This window comes from Mustela erminea, chromosome 9 (assembly GCF_009829155.1).
Source record: "Mustela erminea isolate mMusErm1 chromosome 9, mMusErm1.Pri, whole genome shotgun sequence".
Taxonomy (NCBI): Eukaryota; Metazoa; Chordata; class Mammalia; order Carnivora; family Mustelidae; genus Mustela; species Mustela erminea.
The window spans coordinates 109,969,324-109,988,051 of NC_045622.1; the positions used below are offsets into that span (position 1 = coordinate 109,969,324).

Sequence of the window (18,728 nt, forward strand, 5' to 3'; positions counted from 1 at the left end):
ACTCCAGAGGTGTAGACGGACCATTTGGGAGAGGGAGCGCCCCAGAGGTGTAGACGGATCAGCCAGGGGAGGAGCACAAATGCCAGAGGACAGAGCAGGTGGGGTGGGTGGGGCATAGCTTGGGAAGGCGACCATCTGGGCGGTTGGTCGCCGACGGGGCCTCACTGTGGAGCAGGTACAGACAGGACAGAAGGCAGGAAGCCTTGCTCAGTGCACGATATAAAACGTTTATTGATATACATTTATTGTCTTCTATAAAACTTGCATTGGCTACACAGGGCCCCTGTGCTTGGAGGTGGCCTGGGGTGGCCAGGTAGAGCCAGGGCCCACTCCTGGGTGGGGACTGGAGCCCAGAGACTCCTGGACAGTGGGCCGAGGTTCGAGGACCAGGTGCACAGCAGCATGGACGTGCTGTGCTCTGGGAGGCTGCCCAGGGGCCGGCCTGCAGGGAGTCGGAAATGAGAGTGACCTGCCCCAGCTGCCCGAGGCCGCTTCCCGTCTAGCTGCTTGCCATGATCGGAAGCTCCCCCGTCAAAGTCACCAAAGGATTCAGGGCAGGGATGTTGGGTGCAGAAGGATGGAACTACAAGGCAGGTTAGCCAGAACTCTCTTCCAGGTAGCACGGTCGCGTTCGGGTTGGCTCGCCAGTACTGCCTTGAGGGGGCGGAACGGAGCGAACAGGTGCTCCCCGCGGGGGAGCAGTGGTGCTGGCTACATTGTTTTCAAGGAGGCCTGATTGAAAGGGGTAGGAGGGGGAGGGGGCTGGCTGACCCCTCGTCCCCTCCTTTGCCGACCAGCTTCTGGCCACGGAGGAGAATGGCAGGGGAAGCTTGGCCCGGCCAGAGGGCCTGCATGTAGGTGGCTGCTCGGTCTCCCGGCCAGCCACCCCAGAGCCTCCAGCCCACGGAGAAGGAGGCACGAGGAGCCAGAGCAGACCTTCCGCCTTGCACCTGGGCCCTGTGGCCGCAGCCCAGCTCCTGTCTCGGCAGCAGAGGGTCTCCGGAGGCTATGGCCCCTGCCGCCCAGCTGGCACCTGCCTCTCAGGACGCGTTCCCAGTGGGGCATTGCATTTCCATGGTGACCGTGTTGGGCGTGCCGCCCCCGGCTTCCCCCAGCTCGGCGCCATCCCGCAGGGCCCGCTGGAAGACCACCTGGAGAGGCTCCCACAGCCGCTGGGACTTGTCCCTCCCCGCCAGGAAGTAGACGACGGGCTTGGCGCTGCTGTGGATGCAGATGCAGAGGTCGGTGATGTACTCAGGGAAGGGGGCCGGGATCTGGAAGACCCAGAAGAGGAACCAGTCGATCCCCAGGTAGATGGAGGACACGAGAAACACGGACACCATGGCCAGGATGACGTGGTTGAGCTTGGCAGAGCGCTGGCGCCGCCGGGCCCGGCATTCCACGTGCAGGATGAGCAGCAGACAGGGCAGCACCATGAGCGGGCAGAAGACGAGGAACAGCAGGATGCCCAGGAAGGTGTCCATGTGCCCACAGGCGCTGCCGGAGCCCCGCGAGGCCAGGAACACGCAGCAGTAGTGGTGGATGCTGGTGACCAGGAGCGACAGGGTCCAGAGCAGGGCGCACACCACGGCCGACAGGCGCTTGGGCCGGCGGCGCCAGTACCAGACGGGGAAGACGACGGACAGGCAGCGCTCCGAGCTCACGGCGGGCAGGAGGCTCACGCCGGCCACGAACGTGCAGAGCCCCACGACCCTGGTCACGGCGCGGATGTAGTCGGCGAATGTGCCCAGGAAGCCGCCCGTGTTCAGGATGGAAAACACAGCCTTGCTGAAGAGGTAGCCGACATCGGCGCCGGCCAGGTGCAGGAAGTACACGGAGAAGGGGCTCCGCTTGATGGAGAAGCCGAAAAACCAGAGGACCAGCCCGTTGCCCACCAGGCCACACAGACAGAGGAGCAGGAAGATGTAGTTCATGATGGCGGGTGGCGGCAGCATGGTGATCTGCTTGATGGTCAGGAAGCCGCGGCTGTAGAGCTCGGGGGCCTCACTCACGTCAGGACACATCTGGGTGGGTGCAGAGGGGGAGACACCTGTGATGCGGGCCGGGCCCCGCCCCCAGACCTGCACCTGTGTCCCGGCTGATCACGGGGGTGAAGCCAACGAACTGGCTGGAACTAGAGCAGAAGACAGCCCTGCTCCCACCTAGTGCCCTGCTCTGTGTCCCCAAGTCTGCAGCTCGCGGCCTGGAGGAGCGAGAGCAGAGACCGTCAGACAGAACAGAGGCCCTGGACCGCCCGCCTGTGGCAAGAGACCCATCCAAAGGTGTCTGTGTCACGAAAGATACGAACAACGGAAGAACCTTTCCAGGTTGAGGGACCGTGGTGAGCCATGGCCAGTAGATACGACACCTAGATTTCAGAGCGGCCCTACGGGTCGCAGTGAAGGCTGTTAGCGGGGTGACGGGGAAACGCTCGCCTGTGCTGGGTATCCTCGTGCTGCACCAGCGTTAGATTTTCTGAGTGGGAAGATGCCCTGTGGCCCTGTACGGGAAGCTCCTTGTTCTCGGAGGCCCCAGGCTATTCGGGGGCTAAAGGGGGTTTGATGTCTGCAATTTACTTTCCAACAGTTCTGGGAAAGAGTCTGTCTTGGGAGGCGTCGAGAGAAAACACAGGCGCCAAAGGCCACCGGCTGGTGCAGGACACACACGTCTGCACTGCACCGTCCGTGCAAATTTTCTGTGCATTTGCCAGTTTTCACACTAAAATGTGAAAATACTTATTTCAAAAAAGTAGAATAAAATAATTGAAAAGGTGGACCCTGGCCCTCACTGGAGTGGGAGCCTGTCCTGTTGCGGGATCAGAGAGACAGAGGGATGTAGAAGTGACCCCTGCAGGGCTGGGGTGACCCTGGGTGTCTGGATCCTGAGGGATCTGGGTGTGGCCCAGCCCCCCCCCTCCGGGAGGTGGAGACTTGTGGCGCTCTGGGGAGGCATTCTGATGCTCGAACAGTCTGGCCGACCGAGGGCACGGGGCTATCTTGCCTGCAGGGTCTGGGCTGGGAATGAATGCGTGAACCTGGGCCCGGAGCAAGACACTGGTTTGGGGGGCGTGCACACAGCAGCACCTGTCCCAAGCACAGTGGCAGCTGCTCTGTCCAGCTGGTGGGTGCTGGGGGGCGGGAGGGGGGGCAGCTGACACGGGACCGTGGGCCGAGTGGCCCGTCCGTCATCCTTTCCCCCCTCCCCAGAGAAGCCAGGAAACCCTAGATCGTAATGTGAACTCCCCTGATCTTTAAATGTTCGCATTTAAAAACATCGTCTGGGCCAAACACAACACATCCACAAGCTGGATTCCTTCTCAGGCTGTCACTTTGACCTCCCATTCCAAGCGACAGGGCTGCGCAGAGCACAGGAGAGCACTCCCCTCCTTCGGCCGGGCAGATGACACTAGTCCATCCAGCACTCCCTCCCACAGAGCCTGAGCCTGACACCCCCACCCTAGTCCCCGGCAGACCCCCCCCAGTCAGGCGGGCTATCGGTTCCCATTGCTCAGGACTCTCCCCAAGAGGAAACAAACGGAAAGGTTCTTGAGGCTGGAACATTCCACCGCCTTCCACATGGTCCTCAGCTTTGCCAGGTACCCCATAACGGGGGGAGGGGGTTCTGTCAAGGGAGTCTGCAAGCAGAGACTGGAGGTGTTGGCAAGACTTCGGGCAGACTGTGAGGTCCAGGCAAGCACGTGAAGGGGGTCTTCTATACCAGGCGCGCTCGTTGGCTCAGCATCTCTGTCCGTCAGCCTCCAAACCCCTTAGCTCGCTCTTTGCTCAGCCTTTCCTCTTGGTGGCTTTGACCACTTCGGGCCGCGGAGCAGTGGTCCCCAAGACCCAGTGCCCAGACACGCCCATGCCGAGGGATCTCTCAGAGCTCCTCACAGGCTGGAAAAAGTCTGCAGTTCCCTCCCCGGAGTCAGAGCGGGAGGGCTGGTGAGTCACTGGGCGTGTAGCTACCACCCCAGCCACATGCGGCCTTGGAAAATGCCTGTTCTCAGCCCGGCCTCCCTCCCTGGGCTCTGCCTTTTCTCTGGGGATTTCTGGAGACTTCTCCCCAGCCAGTCCCATCTCTTCCTCCCGTGGCTGCTGTTCTACAATGGTCACCAAGGGAGAAGACCAAGGGCCACAGGCCCCGAGCAAGAGTCCAGGCTCTGTTCCGACCTCTGGGCTCATCCCAGTCGAGGTACCGTGCTGTCGTGAGCCTCCGTTTTCTCTGATGTGGAGGAGGTTGTACCCGATGAACTCAGAAGGGCCTTCCAATGTGGAGCGAGCTTTGCCCAGGATTGAGAAGGGAGCTCCGGAGTTTTCCAGGAGCTCAGAGAAGTAGGGGCTGGGAAGGGCAGAAGGGGTGGGTTGGCTTGATGCCTTGTTGGGGTCTTGGCCACAGCCAGTGCCGAAACGTAAACCATGACTACCAGACCCTGGCCTTCAGCAGCTTGGGCAGGGTGGCCCAGCGCCTGTGATGCTCTGTGGGGCCCATGGCTTCAGGGACGCCTTGGAGCCCGCTCCTCCGGGTCTCCTGGCAGGGCCTGGCCGTGGGATATGGCTGACCCCCATCTCTTCAGGGAAGAGACGGAACAAGGCTGCTCGAGGGAGAAATGGCTCACACAGGGTATGCACGGGGAAGGGATTTGGGGATGCTGGCGACTGGGGGCCCCTGGGAGCAGGGCTGGGGCACATCGCCCAGAGGGTCTCCTGCCCACCAGTGTGTCCTGAGACAGAGGATTGGTCTGCGTGGCAGAGTGCAGGGGGAGGGGACGCTGGGCTGAGCCCGCCTCTCCCACCCCACCCCGCCCCACCGTGCCTGGAGCCCCCTCTGCTGCCCAGCAGCACTTGCCTTACTCCGGCTGCCCGGATGGGCCTCCCAGGAACAGTTCCCCACCATCTCCCGGCCTGGTGAGTCCAGACTTCTCATGGCTCTGCTCTCTGTGCGCTGGCCCGCACACTTCTCCTGGCAAAGGCAGAAGGGGTGGCGTCAGGGCAGCCGTGTTCCCCACCCGCCTAGAAGGCCCCTCCACCTTCCAGCGCCCCCGCCCCAGCCCCCACAGCTGTCTCCTTAGAGGAAAGGCCAGCAAGCAAGCACCTGGCTGCCTCAGAGGCGGGCTGTGCGGGGACACAGGATGGTCCTGCGGGGTCCAGGGCGGGTCATGTCTGCACACACTGCCCCCTCCTGCCCAGGCTCCTCGTTCACGTCTTTGTCACGGCCAAGATGCTCACTGCTGCTTGCTGGGGGAGAAGCCTCTGGCCTCACCCCTTCTTGCTTGGTCTGTGTGATTTCTGAAGCCAGGTGGCTTTTGGGCAGTTATGCCCACGCGCATTGGCCTTGCACGTCCTTTGTGCCAGCCCACGGGGGCTCAGGGCTTCCCGGCAGGCAGTCCCAGCCGTAGGGTCAGGCCTCGTGTTTGTAACGTGCTATGGTGCAGGGTCTTCCCACAGTAGGTGACTGCAAGGCAGGACAGCCTGGTCAGCCGTCAGCATCACTGACCCCACCATCGCCCCTGGGACAGCGACTCTCAGCCAGGAGCTGGACACCACGCCAGCCAGCCAGTGGCTGTTGCCCCCTGTGGTCCTTGTTACTGGCTAGGAGGCAGGAATCATCGTTCCCCTATGACGGGGCCTCCGAGGCTCAGGGAGGTGCGGCCACCTGCCCAGGGGTCCCCTCAGTAACGCCTGTGCCCACTGTGGCCCGGGAGATTTGCATATCGTTGCGCCACGGGGGGCTGCAGAGGAAGAACAGGCGGAGGGAGCCGGCCAGGAGAGCTGGCCAGGAGGCGGCCCTGGCCCCAGGCCGGAGGAAGGGCCGCATACTCAGCGGCAGCCCCAGGTCAGGAGGCCTGGAAGGGGTGACAGCCACGGAGGGGGGCATCCCCGCCTGATGGAGATAGCTCCATCCTGGCCAGGCAGAGCTTCTGGCTCCGTGTGCCCCAGGTCCCCTTTGAATGGACTCCCGCTCCCCAATTTGAGCCCTGCCCCAGCAGACAAGCACGGAGCTGTCCCACTGTGTGGGTGGAGAAGCTGAGGCCAAGCTGTAGGCCACTGGCCATGCCCTCTTCCCCAGAGGGCACGCCGGGCTCCTCGGCCAGCATCCACCAGAAGTTCTTCCCGGCCCGCTGTGGCATGTGTCCCTCCGCTCCCTGAGCCAGCGTGGGACCCAGGCAGGCCTCCTGTCGTCCGGTGGGGAAGGGTGGCCAATGGCGGCCTGCGACCCCTCTCTCGGACAGCGCGGCCATGTGCCCCGTGGTGTGGGCAAGTGTGTGTGTGCCTGGCGTGTGGGTCAGAGCGCGGCATGCGGTGACAGCAGGGCGGGAGCCCTTGTACCCCAGAGGACGTGGGCGTGTCCGGTGCGGGCCACTGAGTGTGCATCTAGAGCCCCACACCCCCTCCAGCCGGGCCACTGGCCCAGCCGCCTCGGACGGGCCTTCCCTGCACGCTGGGGCTTGCCCAGGCTCTGCCTGCCCGCCGGCTACCGGCTTCGCCCCATCCTTGCTGGTTCCCTTTGCCCCCCACTCACAACGCTCCCAGTCCCCCTGGCGGTCCTCCTGGTTGGATGCCCCCCCCCCCGGGCCTGGGCCCTCGCGCATGTCCGGCCGCCAGCCTCTCCTTTCTCCTCAGCCAGGTAGACCCCTCGCCGATACCCAGATGACCCCCAAGGGTGGCCAGCTGGGGCCAGGCACGAAGTAAGGGCCCCCAGCTCACCTCTGCGGGTCGCTTCCATGGGTAGGTGTCCCTAGTGTGTTCTGAGCTTTTCTCCTGCCTTGCCTGGGGCATTCCGAAGGGCTCGTGCCCCTACAGAGATTTAGAAGCCAAGGGAGCCCAGAAGGGCTTTGAGAAGATACGTGTGCGACGTGTGTGTGGCGTGTGTGTGAGCACGGGTGAGTGTGTGTGCTCCTTGGGCTGGGATCCGGCTTCTGCTACAGCAGAGGGCAAAAGCTGCCGGCTCTGTGCACTTCTGACCCTCCCTTCCAAGCGCCAGGCCTCCGAGGGCTCTGGCCACCTGTCCACCTCCTCTTTCAGCCCACCTCCCCCAACCCGGCCCCACACTTGCCGGGGGCAGGAGGCTGTCCTCCGGAAGGCCCAGGTGGGCATAGCCAGACTGCAAGCCCCCAACCCTTCTTCCCAGCCCCTCTGTTCCCAGCTGTCGCTGGCCGCCCCCCACCACAGGGAGGCTGGGGTCCCCTGTTCACGGCTCAGCGGGAGGAGGCTAATCTGGGGACACCAGGGGCTGTCTCCTGGGATCAGGATGGGATGCAGCTGCTCCGCCTTCTGTGCCCAAGCTCCGCGCCGCTGAAGGGCGGCCGTGCAGCGAGCTCGCTGGCGGGCATGGGAGAGCCCTCTCTCTGCGCTTGGGACGCGGCCGGCTGGGTGTTCCTTCCCGCCCTTCCAGAAAGCAGACTTGGATGGCTGGCGTGGGTGGGGGTGGGGACAGAGCGGGACCCCCCCACCCCCAGCCAGGAGGACAGAGCAGGAGTTGGAAGTAGAGGAGGGTGTGGGGGTCGGGCACTGCCGCCAGGACAGGGACTCTCAGAGCCACGGGAGTGTGCCCGAGTCATCTCCGGAGCCTCAGGGTTCCTGCTCGCAGCCACGTGATGTCTGGGGGCCGAGTGCCCTGACAGCACCCAGCTCGCTCTCCCTCCCTGCCCGGCCTTCGCCCTGCAGCCCTGGTAGCCAGAAAGCCCTCCCCTGGGCCGCGGCCGGCCCGCCCGCCCCCGGCCCAGCTACCTGCAGCTGTCCTGACCTTCCGAGGTCTTTCCTTCACGGAGCACGACCCTCGCCCCTGGCCGCGGATCCCCGGGGCAGCAGGCCAGCTCCGAGCACGGCCTGGAGCCTCGGAAAAGGCGAGCTCAGAGTCGAGGACAGCCCTTGCCTGAGGACAGCCCTTGCCTGCCTGCCTGCGGAGGAGATGGCTTGGGGAGCAGAACCCGCCCCAAACCCAATTCCAGGCCTGGAGGGAGGGGGAAGGGGAGGAGGAGGGGAGGAGGGGCTGAGCCAGGGCTGGGATGAAGCTTCAGGAAGGAATGCACCGCTCAGGAGCCCCCCCGGCCCCCCCCCAGCCTCACTGGGAACTCATCTCCCTGCCTGGTGACGTCATGTTGGCAGGAGCACTGCTGCCGGAGTCCAGCTGTTCTCTCCCTCGGTCCCGCAGCTCCTCGGGGCTGCCCTGGAGAAAGCACAGGGCTGGGCACTTGCTTGGTTCCTTCCTTCTGCTCCCACTGGGCATTTCGGGGCATGCAGCCCCGGGAGGGGCAAGTCGCCTCCTATTCAGGGCCTGATACAGAGGAGCCAGGAGGTAGTGAGGCGAGGGCTCCCTGGAGAGAGAGTTGTAGGCACTTTTGAGAGGTAGGCTGGGCAGCAGGACAGCGGAGCCACCCAGGGGCCACCCCATCCCCCTTCCCACCTGGAATCTGCCCAGGGCCCCCTGCTGGTCTATGGAACTGGGAACCCCCTTTCCCTGGCCCTAATAGCAATCAGATGGCGCAAGTGGAAAATCACAGCGCTTGCCTGGGGATGGGGGGGGCGGTGCGGGTGGCGGGCTGTGCGTGCCTGCTCCGTGCCTGCTCCGCGGGGGATGAGTCAGGCTTGCCCCCACCCTTTGAGCCTTCTCAGGGTCCTGGGGCAGTGAGCCAAAGCCTGAGGGGGGGATGTAGGAGTCTCAGGGGTGGCTGCGAGGTCGGGGGTGGTGCAGAGTGGCTTCCTAGGGAGCCACACAGGAAGGCCCCCGCCCCTTGCCCTGCACCAACTTTCTCATGCCCCCCGGAGCCCAAGGGAATTCCCCGCAGTGCTTTCCCTGTGGGAGCAAATGGTGCCCAGCTTGGGGTGGGGTGGGCATCTGGAAGAGGACCCAGAAATAGAGCTTCCCTTGCACCTGCCCTGGGAGCTCCAGGCCTCCAGCCCCTGGAGGAACCCGATGTCCCTGCCCAAGTGCCACCCGAGAGTGCGTTTGTTCCCCGCAGGGTGCGGCTGGTCCTCTGGGGCCTTTGTTTTAAGGGGAGCGGGAGGGGAGGGCTCTAGGACGCTGAAGCTCTTGGCCACGCCCGGCCGAGAGGGAGCCTGGGCAGGGAGCAGTGGTGACCCTCCCCTCCTCTCGGGGCAGGCCAGCTGGGGCCCAGCTGGGCTGCTTGTTTACGTGGGGAGGTGGGGGTGGGGGAGGCCGGGGGAGGCCGAATCCAGGCAAGTTCCAAGTGTAATTGCATTTGGACACTTAAAAGGAATCGTGTGAAGGCAGCAGCTCTGAGGTCCACGCCTTATTTGGTCTGGAAATTTGTTTCTTTCAGAACTAAGGAGAGGTGCTTGTAAATGGGAATGCCATCCTTGGGCTGAGTTTGCTGGGGTCCCCTCGCCACCCAGTGTCCCCAGCTGCTGTCCCCATGTGGAGCAGCATGTCAGGGCGAGGGGGACAGGTCTGGAGGCCGGGCTCCTGCAGGGACGGTGAGAGGGCCCCAGCTGGGCTGGCGCTGAAACCCGTGGCCTCAGGCTCTGTGTGTGGGCCTGGCGGCACTCACCCGTTCATGCCCACCCTCCCGCCACAAAGTGGAGGACCGTGCTGAGGTCACACAGCCATGGTCCCTGCTCTCTCACATCCTGTCTTCACTCTCTGAGCTGCTCCTACCCTGCCCTCCTCCTAGTAGAGAGGAACTTTATTTTTAATGGTCCCCTGCCACGGGCCCCGCCACACCCTACCCTACGCCCCCTCCGGGGGGTGCAGGCCAGGACCCTCCTCCGCTGGGGTCCCTAGGGGCAGGAGGTGGGTTCTGGCAGGGCTAGCTCACGACAGCGCCCATCTGGGGTCCCCCATTGCCCAGCTGCTCCTGGATGAAGGGCGGGGTGTGGAACAGCCTGTGGCTCCTCCCGTGGTCCCTCCGACCCCGCGAGGTTGCCCAGCCCCCAACGGAATATTCTGCCCCTGCAGATATTTACTGAGCATACGCTAAGTGCCAGGCACTGGGGCCCAGGCTGATGAACCGACAGTCTGTGCCCTCAGGGAATAGAAGTCAGGCAGGGCGGCTCAGAGTCAGATGACCCAAACAGGTGTAAAAGCACACCTGGACAGGGGGCCAAGTAGATCAGGATGGTTTCTTTGAGGAGCAGATGATGGAGCCCATGGGAATGTCGGGCAGGGATGACTCCGGTGAGAAGGGGAAGGGAGGCATCCCTAGCAGGGAAAATGGCACGAGCAAAGGCCCTGGGGTAGGGAGGCATGCGGCACAGGTGAGTTGGGGTAGATGAGACCCCAGCTGCCAGTCAGCTGTGAATAGCCCCTCCGGGCCCAGGACGTGGCCCTCCTTGCGATGACTTCACTTTTCTGCTGCCATTTGTGCCATGTGCTTGGAGGACAGGTGCAGGGCTGACTGACAACCCCAGCTGCCCCCTCCTGCATCCTGTGAGCCAGGGCCTGCCTTAGTTCCATCATTCAGTCCTCACGGCATCCCCTGTTTTACAGATTCATTCAGCGTGCACATCCTGAACACCTACTGAGTGCCAGGCCTTGTGCTATGCTCAGGGAATGCACTGATGAACAGGACAGATCGTGATCCCTGCCGGCAAGGTGCCCGGGCTGTGGAAGTGAGGAAACGGAGGCGCAGGGAGCAGCTCTGTGTTCCCCTCGGGTCCCCGCATCCCACTGCAGGGCCTGAGCCAGGGCCCGCTTCTGCCTCTGCGTGCCCGGTGCTGGGCGGGGAGGTGTGGGGATTGAGGAGGAATGATCCAGAGCCCCAGGATCTCGTCCTGGCTTTGCTTCTGATGAACCGAGGAAACTGGGCCTCAGTTCCCCCAGTTGTCCCATGGAGTTGGGGGGGCAGGGACCAGTGACCAGTTGATACCTTGCTCTGTGCCCATGCTCACCCTGCACTCCAGCTCTTGAGGCTGGTTCTTTTTTCACAGAGGGCTACTGAGGTACGTTTCACATACCAAACAGTTCACTTCTCTAAAGCACACAGTGGTTTTAGTACCTTCACAAAGTTGTGTAGCCATCACCACAGGCTCCTTCGGGAACAATCTGTCACCCTTAAAAGAAACGTGGTACCCATGAGCAGTCACTCCACATCCCCCTCCCCAGTCCCTGGTGACCAGGCATCTACTGTCTGTCTCCGGGGATTTGCCTGTTTTGGACATTTCATAGAAGTGGAGTCACACACTTAGTGGTCTTTCTTATCTTGTTCATTCCATTCAGTAAAAGTCTTCAAGGTTCATCCGCTTTGGGGGCACATGCCAGTGCTGTGTCGCTTCTTATGGTCATAGGCTGGTTCCTTAGGGCCATGTGCTCTAGGACCTGTTCTCTTCCCCTTGACTAAGATCCTCCAAGAGACAAGGCCATGTAGATTTGGTCTGCATCTCCTGGGTTAACCCCTTTGCCCTTTTGGTTTCAGCTCTGGAGATTAAAAAAAAAAAAGGTCTCTCTGAGGTCTAGGTGGCTTTCCTGATGGGCAGGGGTGAGTGGGTTCCCTCCTCCTCTCCCCCTTCTCCAACCAGGCGGACTCTCAGTGATGGAAAGTGCATCTCGGGAATCTGGGCAGAAGCCTACCTACTCCTTTGTCTTGCATGTGGAAGATTATTCATTTCTTCATTCATGCATTTGTTCCTCCATTCATCCGTCCATCCATCCAACCACCCATCCATCCATCCATTCTTATCTACATTTAACACATATTTACTGAACACCAACAATGGTGCTGGGAAGAAATGGTGGATAAATCAGAACAAGAGGAGGGGAAGAGCTCATAGAAGAAACAACACAGAAATTCCGAGTGAGATCCATGCAGTGCAGAGAATTAGCAAGGATGGGGACCGAGAATGATGTGGCGAGAGGGTGGGGAGATGTAATTAATGTAAGCCTAAAGTACTGACATCCGAATACCCAGGTCTGACAGTTTGTAACCTTACGAAGCAAACGAGACTTTGCAGAGGTGATAAAGCTAAGGATCTTGAGATGGGAGAAAATCCTGGATCATCTGGGTGAGACCGTGTGGTGACACGGTCTCTATAAGACGGAGGCAGGAGGCTCAGAGTGATGTGTGATCCCTGGGGTTGGTGGGGGAGATGAGGTGGGAGGTGTGATGACCAGAGTCAGTGGGGAGAATCATCATTAGTGATGACTAATGAACAAGGTCGGAGGAATATGAAAAGGAACCTCGAGCTAAAGAATGCAGGTAGCTCCTAAAGGTTGTAAAAGACAAGGAAATGGGGTCTCCTCTAGGTGCTCCAGAAGGGACAGGCCCTGCCTCCTTCTTGGTTTTAGGTTTCTGATCTCTAGAACTAAAGAGAAGAGATGTTTGTTGTTTTAAGCCCCTGGGTTTGTGGTCCTTTGTTGCCGCAGCCATCCAGAAGTAATACAGGTGGTGGCAGCACTTTTGAGCAAGGTCAGTGCCTTGGAAGCTCTTTCTGCTTGAGTAAGACCTGCAGCATCCAGGATGAGAACAACAGGTGCAAAGGCCCTGAGGTAGTAAGGATTTGGTGTATTAGCAGAACAGAAAGGTCGGCCTGAGGGCAGGAGTGTGAAGGTGTGTGTGATGAGGCTGGGGAGGTGGGTGCCGCCTCCAGCCCCCTGGCAGCCCAGGTGAAGAGCTGCCTCCTGGAGCCCAAGGTCAGGGTGCTTGTGGGCACAGCATCTTGGCCAGTTTCCCATCTTTCCAGTTGGATACTCTCTACCTAGTTTCCAATTCCTCACTTCCCTAAGGCCCAGAAATTTCCCAACTTCGCACTTCTCTCCCTCCCCATGGCCTGGACTTGGGGCAGGCTTCTAGCAACTCTGGCCTGGCCTCCCTGTGAGTCTCCTCCACTTTAACCGTACTTAAAATTTTGGGACAGGGTAAGCAGTTGACTTGGGTCATGATCTCAGGAAGCACCACAAGGCAGTGGGGAAGCTAGCCGAGGAGGAAAGGAGACATGAGAAGACCCCACCTTGTTCGAGGGGGTCTAGTCTTCAGCCCACCCTGGCCTCAGCCTCCATCATTGGCTCATTGTGACAGTCAACACCTGCAGACCCCGACAGGAGCCTAGGGCAGGTGGCTGGAGGGTGAGGAGATAGGCTGAGACCAGCAGTCAAGCTGGCCGTCAGACCCTCAAGGGGATGTTCAGTTGTTTCTTTGCTTTGGGGGAGCAGCCTCCTGTTGCACTAAGTCCCAAGGTCATGTTCTGCATTCCCATCTATGCTTGTGTCATGCATACATACAAATACACTGAAAGTGTGTGCTGGTGCCCACATCAAGCTGGTTACGGTTTTCCCTGGGGCTAGTGCAGAATCGTAGTGTCTTCTCAGGTCTGGGTGAGCTGGTGTCTTCTGTTTGTGGGAGGCCACGGTTCCTAAGCTTTCTGGCATAAGTAGGTATTTTCCAGAGAAAACTCAAGATTGTTTGGCTTCTGGTCCATCTGTTTGATCTGGAATTTTCCCTGAAGCCTAGTTCCATCTGCCAGATGAACAGATCACATTGGTTGTGTGTATGTGTGTCAAGTCTTCTTTTCCATTTTTTTTAGAAGATTTATTTATTTATTTTAGAGACAGAGGAGGAGAGAGAGAGAGAGTGAGTATGGAGCAGGGGAGGAGCAGAGGGAGAGAGAAACCCAAGCAGACTCCGAGCTGAGTGTGGAGCCCAGTGCGGGGTTGATTTCATGACCCTGAAATCCCTTAACCAGCTGCACCACCCAGGCGTCCCTCAAGTCATCTTTTTTTCTTTTCAGGAAGTTTTAAGTTCCAGGATATTCAAAACATGGTGGTGAAATGCACCTAACATAAAATTTGCCCTTTTGATCATTTTTTGGTGCCCAGTTCTGTGGCTTGAACTACATTCATTGTACTGTCTCCAGAGCTCTGTCCTGCAGAATAGAAACGCTGTGACCACGGACCATTCACCCTCCAGTCCCGCCATCCCCCTGGCACCCGTCGTCCTACTTCTGTGAATTTCACGACTCTAGGAAACCTCACAGAAGTGGGATCACACAGTATATGTCCTTTTATGACTGGCTTGTTTCACACCACTTAGGGTCCTCATGTCCATCTGTGTCATAGCAGGTGTCGGAATGTCCTTCCTTTTTAAGGCTGATACTGTTCCGGTGCCGGGATGGACCACATTTTGCTCGTCCTCTCATTCACGGAGGGATACTTGGTTTGCTCCCGTGGTTGGCCGTTGCCCATCCTGCTGCCGCGGACACACCAAGTATCTCTTTGCAAATGTCTCTTTGACACCTGCTTTCAGTCCCTTTGGGGATATTCTGGAAGCGGGATTGCTAGACCCTGTGATAATTCTAGTTCGACACTTTAGAGGACTCCCTGTGCTGTTTTCATCCTGTCAAAGTCCCCCAGACAGGGCCCAGCAGAGGCTGCTTCTCCACGTCCGAGTGCCTCCTGATGGGTGCGAGGTGGGCTCTCACTGTGGTGACCTGTACTTTACTTTTGAACAAAGAAACAGTACTATCCTACCTGATAGAACCCAGCTGTCCTTGACAACCAAGGACACACTGACCCTCCTTCCAGAAGAGCAGATCCAAACTCCTTTCGGCACCTTATCCATGTCTGGATGGTGTTCATTCCTTCTACCTGTGCCATATCCCTTCTGGATCTTGTAACTTGAACACTAGACACTGGGCAGCCACTATGAACACGTTTCCTATGAGCTAGAACAGGAAGGGGAGAGGGGGGGAAGAGCACATCCACACCCACAGTGGCCCTTGTTCCTGCAGCTCGGATGAAGCAGGTGAGACTTCCTTTTCCTCTACCTGTCCCAGACCATTCCCTTGGCCTTCTGCACTCATCTCGGCTTGGCTTGGTTTTTTGGCGAGGGGCTATAAACCTGCATCTTTGAAGGTTCCATGACCTCAGGGGCCTACCTCTTGGGTTGCTGGAGTTTCCCCCGCATGCCTACCAGGACCTGGGAGTTCTGAGGGTGTATGTTCCCTACTGCCTGGTAGGTTCCCAGTTTCTGCTTGGAACCAGGATCAGCCATGCCAGACAGCATAGTGGGACCCTTCGCTGCCTCTTGGTTCAGAGCCTAGATGGCATACTAGGGTCCTGCGCTGGGGACACAGGCTGGGGACACATCGGGGCCGGTCATCTGGTGCATCTGATTGTTGGGAGTCTCCTCTGTGAGGCTGGCCTTTAGGGAGGTTTTATGAGGGACCCAAATCTCTCTCTGCCCGCTTGGTGCCCACTAGAAGAGAGTCTTCCCCAGACCTTCTGTGACCAATCTTGTTTCTCCCGAGTCCCTCACCCTCCATCAGGCGCCGCCAACAAGGCAGCGTAGACCCCTATTTCTGACCATCGCTCCAAGTTAAATGAAAATCCAGGGGCATCATTGAAAATTCGGTCCTTATAGCCGCTTCTGGACACCCTCCGACCACCTCTCCAGGGCTGCAGAGCCATAGCTGTCTACTGTCTGTTGGGTCACTCGGCCCCAGCTGTGGAGAAGTGGACACGGCCGCCTGGACGAACCATAGAGCCTTCTCTTGTCTGGGACCCCGCTCGGACCCGGCAGGCATCAGCTGGGAAGGCCCATGGCATAAAAGAGGCTAAAGAGGCCCATTGGGCATCATGCTGCTTGCTTCGTCGTAGAAGCCGTCTGGTCCAGCAGCTGGTACTTCCTCTTGGAGGAGATACTGCTGCGCACCCTAGACAACTGTAGCACTAGCCGCTTCTCTGAGCTCGCAGACCCTTGCCTTTTGTGGGGTCCATGTCCCACCTGCTGGTAGGCACATGTCTTACCGAGATTTCTAGAGTATTTATGCCTCTGGCTCATTAGGTCTGAGCTGCACAGTGTCATCAGTACCCTGAGTCAGTGTGTTGTCCCATGGAGTGGCAAGGTCCCCAAGTCCCAGAGTGCAAGGTCATGACGCAGGGCTGGAGAGTTAACGGGCCCAGGGGAAGATGGGGCAGGGGTACTATTGTCGCTGCCCAGTGGAAACATTTGCTTGTGTTTTATAAATAATGAGTTTGGGGAAAAAGGATTTGCTGGGTGTTGGGAGCATGTTGATTTGCTCTGATGGAGACCCCCCACGTCTGGAAGAACGTGTGAAACTGAATTCACCACTGATCGAGTCCACAATATTCCTTTTGGTTTTCTATTTTGTGTGTGGGGGTGGGGAGAGAGAAGCAGTTCTGGGGGATTCCACTCAGCCATTTCTGTTACAACAGCCCTCCCCCTGCCAGCCAGGGAACCGCCACCGGCTGAGATGGTCTGTGCCACCCTGCTTTCCAGAACAAGGGGGATGAGCACATGGGGACTTGGAGGACCCACGGAGCTTGGTATGAGATGGGTCAGTATCAGAACCCTGTTCATCGCTTGACCTCCATAAAGAGGACCACAGGGGTGATGTGAGTTTCCCAGAATTCACATCGGCTCGGACCCAGGGTGCTCTACTCTACCCCTCACACATCTGGATCCTTCCTTTTCTCTGTTACAACTGCCCAAGTAAATGGCCTTTTGGGGGGAAGGCAAGGAGATCTGTACATTATACATTTTTGGTAGACAAGCAGGGTCCTTTCTCGGGGGGCTCCATAAAATCTGGGGCCTGGAAAAGGGGTCGGGATTCAATACCATAGTGATTCAGGCCGGTCTGTTGATCAGATCTAGACGGTTCTGGCTTATTCCAGTGGAGGAAGGTCTCAGTAGGGCTGCTCATCTGTTTGTGAATTATGTTAAATTATAGTCATTCAGGTAACAAATGGTTGACTCTCAGCACTTTTGTGTGATTAAACCAAACATTTTGCTCTCCATCTAGTAGCCATCGTCAAAGATCACCACGGGTCAAGCTTTTCTGGTTATTACTGTTCTTATTATGGCAATTACGTCCTCCTTGGCTCCCTGGCCATGGGCTACATGGGGCTCTGTCATCTCCATTGAGTTCTGGAAGCCCATTCCTGGGAAGCCCCAACATTACGTTTCTCCCACTTTGGTCCAACACCCTAGGGGTAGGGGCTGTTACCATACATATTCTTGAAGTTCCCGCCAATGGGAATGGAAAACACCTGTCCAATTCTTGTGCATAGTATGTCTTCCTGGGTCAGATATTTTGTTGCCATGCTCCCGGACTGTTCTGGGGTTTGGAGGTAGGTGCAGATCTAGATGCAGGAAGTAGAGGTGGGCTCTTGAGGACATGTCAATGCAGGAGTAACCCTTATAGTTTCCTCAAGTTAATGACCTTCGAAAAAGGACAGGGCTGCTTTGACCAGCAAGAGAGTTTCTGTGGAATTGGGTCATCCAGCGTCTTCAGCTGCATTGGAGTCTTTCCAAATGGAATTCATTCCAGTGTTCAAGACTCCCCTCTTCCCCATTTGATGCCCTCATGTAACTGAGGAGGGGCGCGTGGCCACGAGTTGAAATGGTCGTGTCATGTGGAGTTCAGCCGCCCCCACCGGGTCAGAATTTGGGTTTGGATTTTCAGAAATCTCCTGTGGCTATAAGAGATGGGGGCTTTTTTCAGGCAGTCGTGGAAGTGTTCTGATGCTTCACCTTGGCCGTGCACTGAAGAGTTAATGCCTTGAGCTCGTTTTTTCTCCCCTCCTCATGTTCCTCTGCAGTCGGAAGAGGCCCACCAACTCCAGGTCACGTACACGCTGCGGGGTGTGATTGTCACTGTCAAGGCAAAGGTTGTCGCTTGATCCTCTGTGGTACGTGCTGGAAGCCTCGTTGGGCAGAGCACACCGTGAACACCCCGGTTCATCGCTGACTTGAGAAATGACAGCTCCCATGCTCCCACCAAATTCCCACCAAGCAGGATGTGGAGAAGTACGTATTATTCAGCCTTCAAGGTCAGGGGCTCCGGAAGTGGCCAATCCAGAGCATCTCCCTTTGACGAAGAACATCGTGTGGCAGGCCTTGATCTTGGAGCGCTGGCTGTCAAGGAGGGAGGGCCACATAGAGTGGCTTCACTATGGAAGCTTGCTGCTCGCAGGTTCCCACCGAGGTTGCCTGTCGTGGATACTCTCTGTCCCGTTCCCGGACACCCGGTCCCAGTAAACCTACATCTCCATTGCTGTCTGCGGGCCTTTTCTTCAGTCTCTCTGGGTTATCACCCGGCGTTGGCTTAGGGTCTGCTAGGTGTGGCCGCACAACCTCCGTGGGGCTCATGGTGATTGTTTAAGTAATTGTTTTGGCTCCCTGGGTGCGTGAACGTGGGTGTCCCAGTCCCCTCTGGTAGTTGGGTGCCTTTAAATGGAATCAGGCTGGAGACCACATTTCAGAATCTCATCTCCAGATACGACTCCTGTTACAGAAAGTATCCATCTGAGTTTGATCAAGAAAACAGAGTCTCTCCAGGTATTCCAGAAATTAAGGCTTTACTATAGAAACCGGGGCTTCTCTGAATAAGAGCTTTGGGTAAAGGTCTGGAAATCCCAGAAGATCAGGGAAACAGTCACTGTTCACTTTGACGTGGGACGCTGGAGCAGAGGGGACACACAGGTCAGGGAGTGGTCCAGAGGCAACCACCTTTGGTCACTAGGGGCAGGAGGGAGGAGCCTGGGAGAGGTGTGGAGACCCACTACTCACTCCTACCCAGAGCCAAATGGAAGCTCCCGGAGACATCTGTGAAGCTGTTGTATCTGGTTGGCACAATGGCTTGAGAATTCTGCTTTACAGATAACTTACACATCTTTTGAAAATGCCTCTTATTGGTAAAGCCTTATTAGGAACCGTACAGAGAAGGTGATTCTGGGACATGCCGTTCTCAACCTTAGAAGGAGTGGCAGTGGCATGTGGTGAGTATCAGACAACCCACGTGTCAGCCGGGGCTACC

General features: G+C 58.4%; 2 protein-coding genes and 1 pseudogene across 6 annotated transcripts in view; 1 reads left to right on the forward strand and 2 right to left on the reverse strand.

The window, feature by feature from the left end:
- The window catches only part of MRGPRD (MAS related GPR family member D), an 18,736-nt gene extending 13,793 nt beyond the window's left edge, over positions 1–4,943 (reverse strand). Inside the window, exon 1 of the mRNA XM_032358808.1 lies at positions 4,846–4,943. The gene's annotated coding sequence lies outside the window, so the exon portion shown is untranslated. The remainder of the gene's footprint in view (positions 1–4,845) is intronic.
- Positions 208–7,828, reverse strand: MRGPRF (MAS related GPR family member F). Of its 5 annotated transcripts, XM_032358805.1 has the most exons (5): positions 7,728–7,813; positions 6,705–6,916; positions 5,321–5,451; positions 4,846–4,959; positions 208–2,024 (listed from the first exon to the last, which is right to left on the reverse strand). In XM_032358805.1, the coding sequence occupies exons 3-5, from the start codon at positions 5,324–5,326 to the stop codon at positions 1,041–1,043; spliced, it is 1,104 nt and encodes a 367-aa protein (XP_032214696.1). In that variant the 5' UTR covers positions 5,327–5,451; positions 6,705–6,916; positions 7,728–7,813; the 3' UTR covers positions 208–1,040. The 5 variants fall into 5 exon arrangements, with proteins under 5 accessions (XP_032214696.1, XP_032214695.1, XP_032214692.1 ...); XM_032358804.1 differs by lacking the exon at positions 5,321–5,451 and having other exon boundaries at positions 7,744–7,828; XM_032358801.1 differs by lacking the exon at positions 5,321–5,451.
- Positions 6,237–17,958, forward strand: LOC116599122 (annotated as a pseudogene).
- Positions 17,959–18,728: the final 770 nt, after the last annotated feature.

Coding starts and splice junctions, on each gene's coding strand:
- MRGPRF (XM_032358804.1), bottom strand. CDS start 6,776: ATGCCCCAGGCAAGGCAGGAGAAAAGCTCAGAACACACTAGGGACACC. Junction 4,960..6,704: donor CATGGAAGCGACCCGCAGAG/GTGAGCTGGGGG, acceptor TGCCTTTGCCAG/GAGAAGTGTGCGGGCCAGCG. Junction 2,025..4,845: donor ATCCGGGCAGCCGGAGTAAG/GCAAGTGCTGCT, acceptor GCACCCACCCAG/ATGTGTCCTGACGTGAGTGA.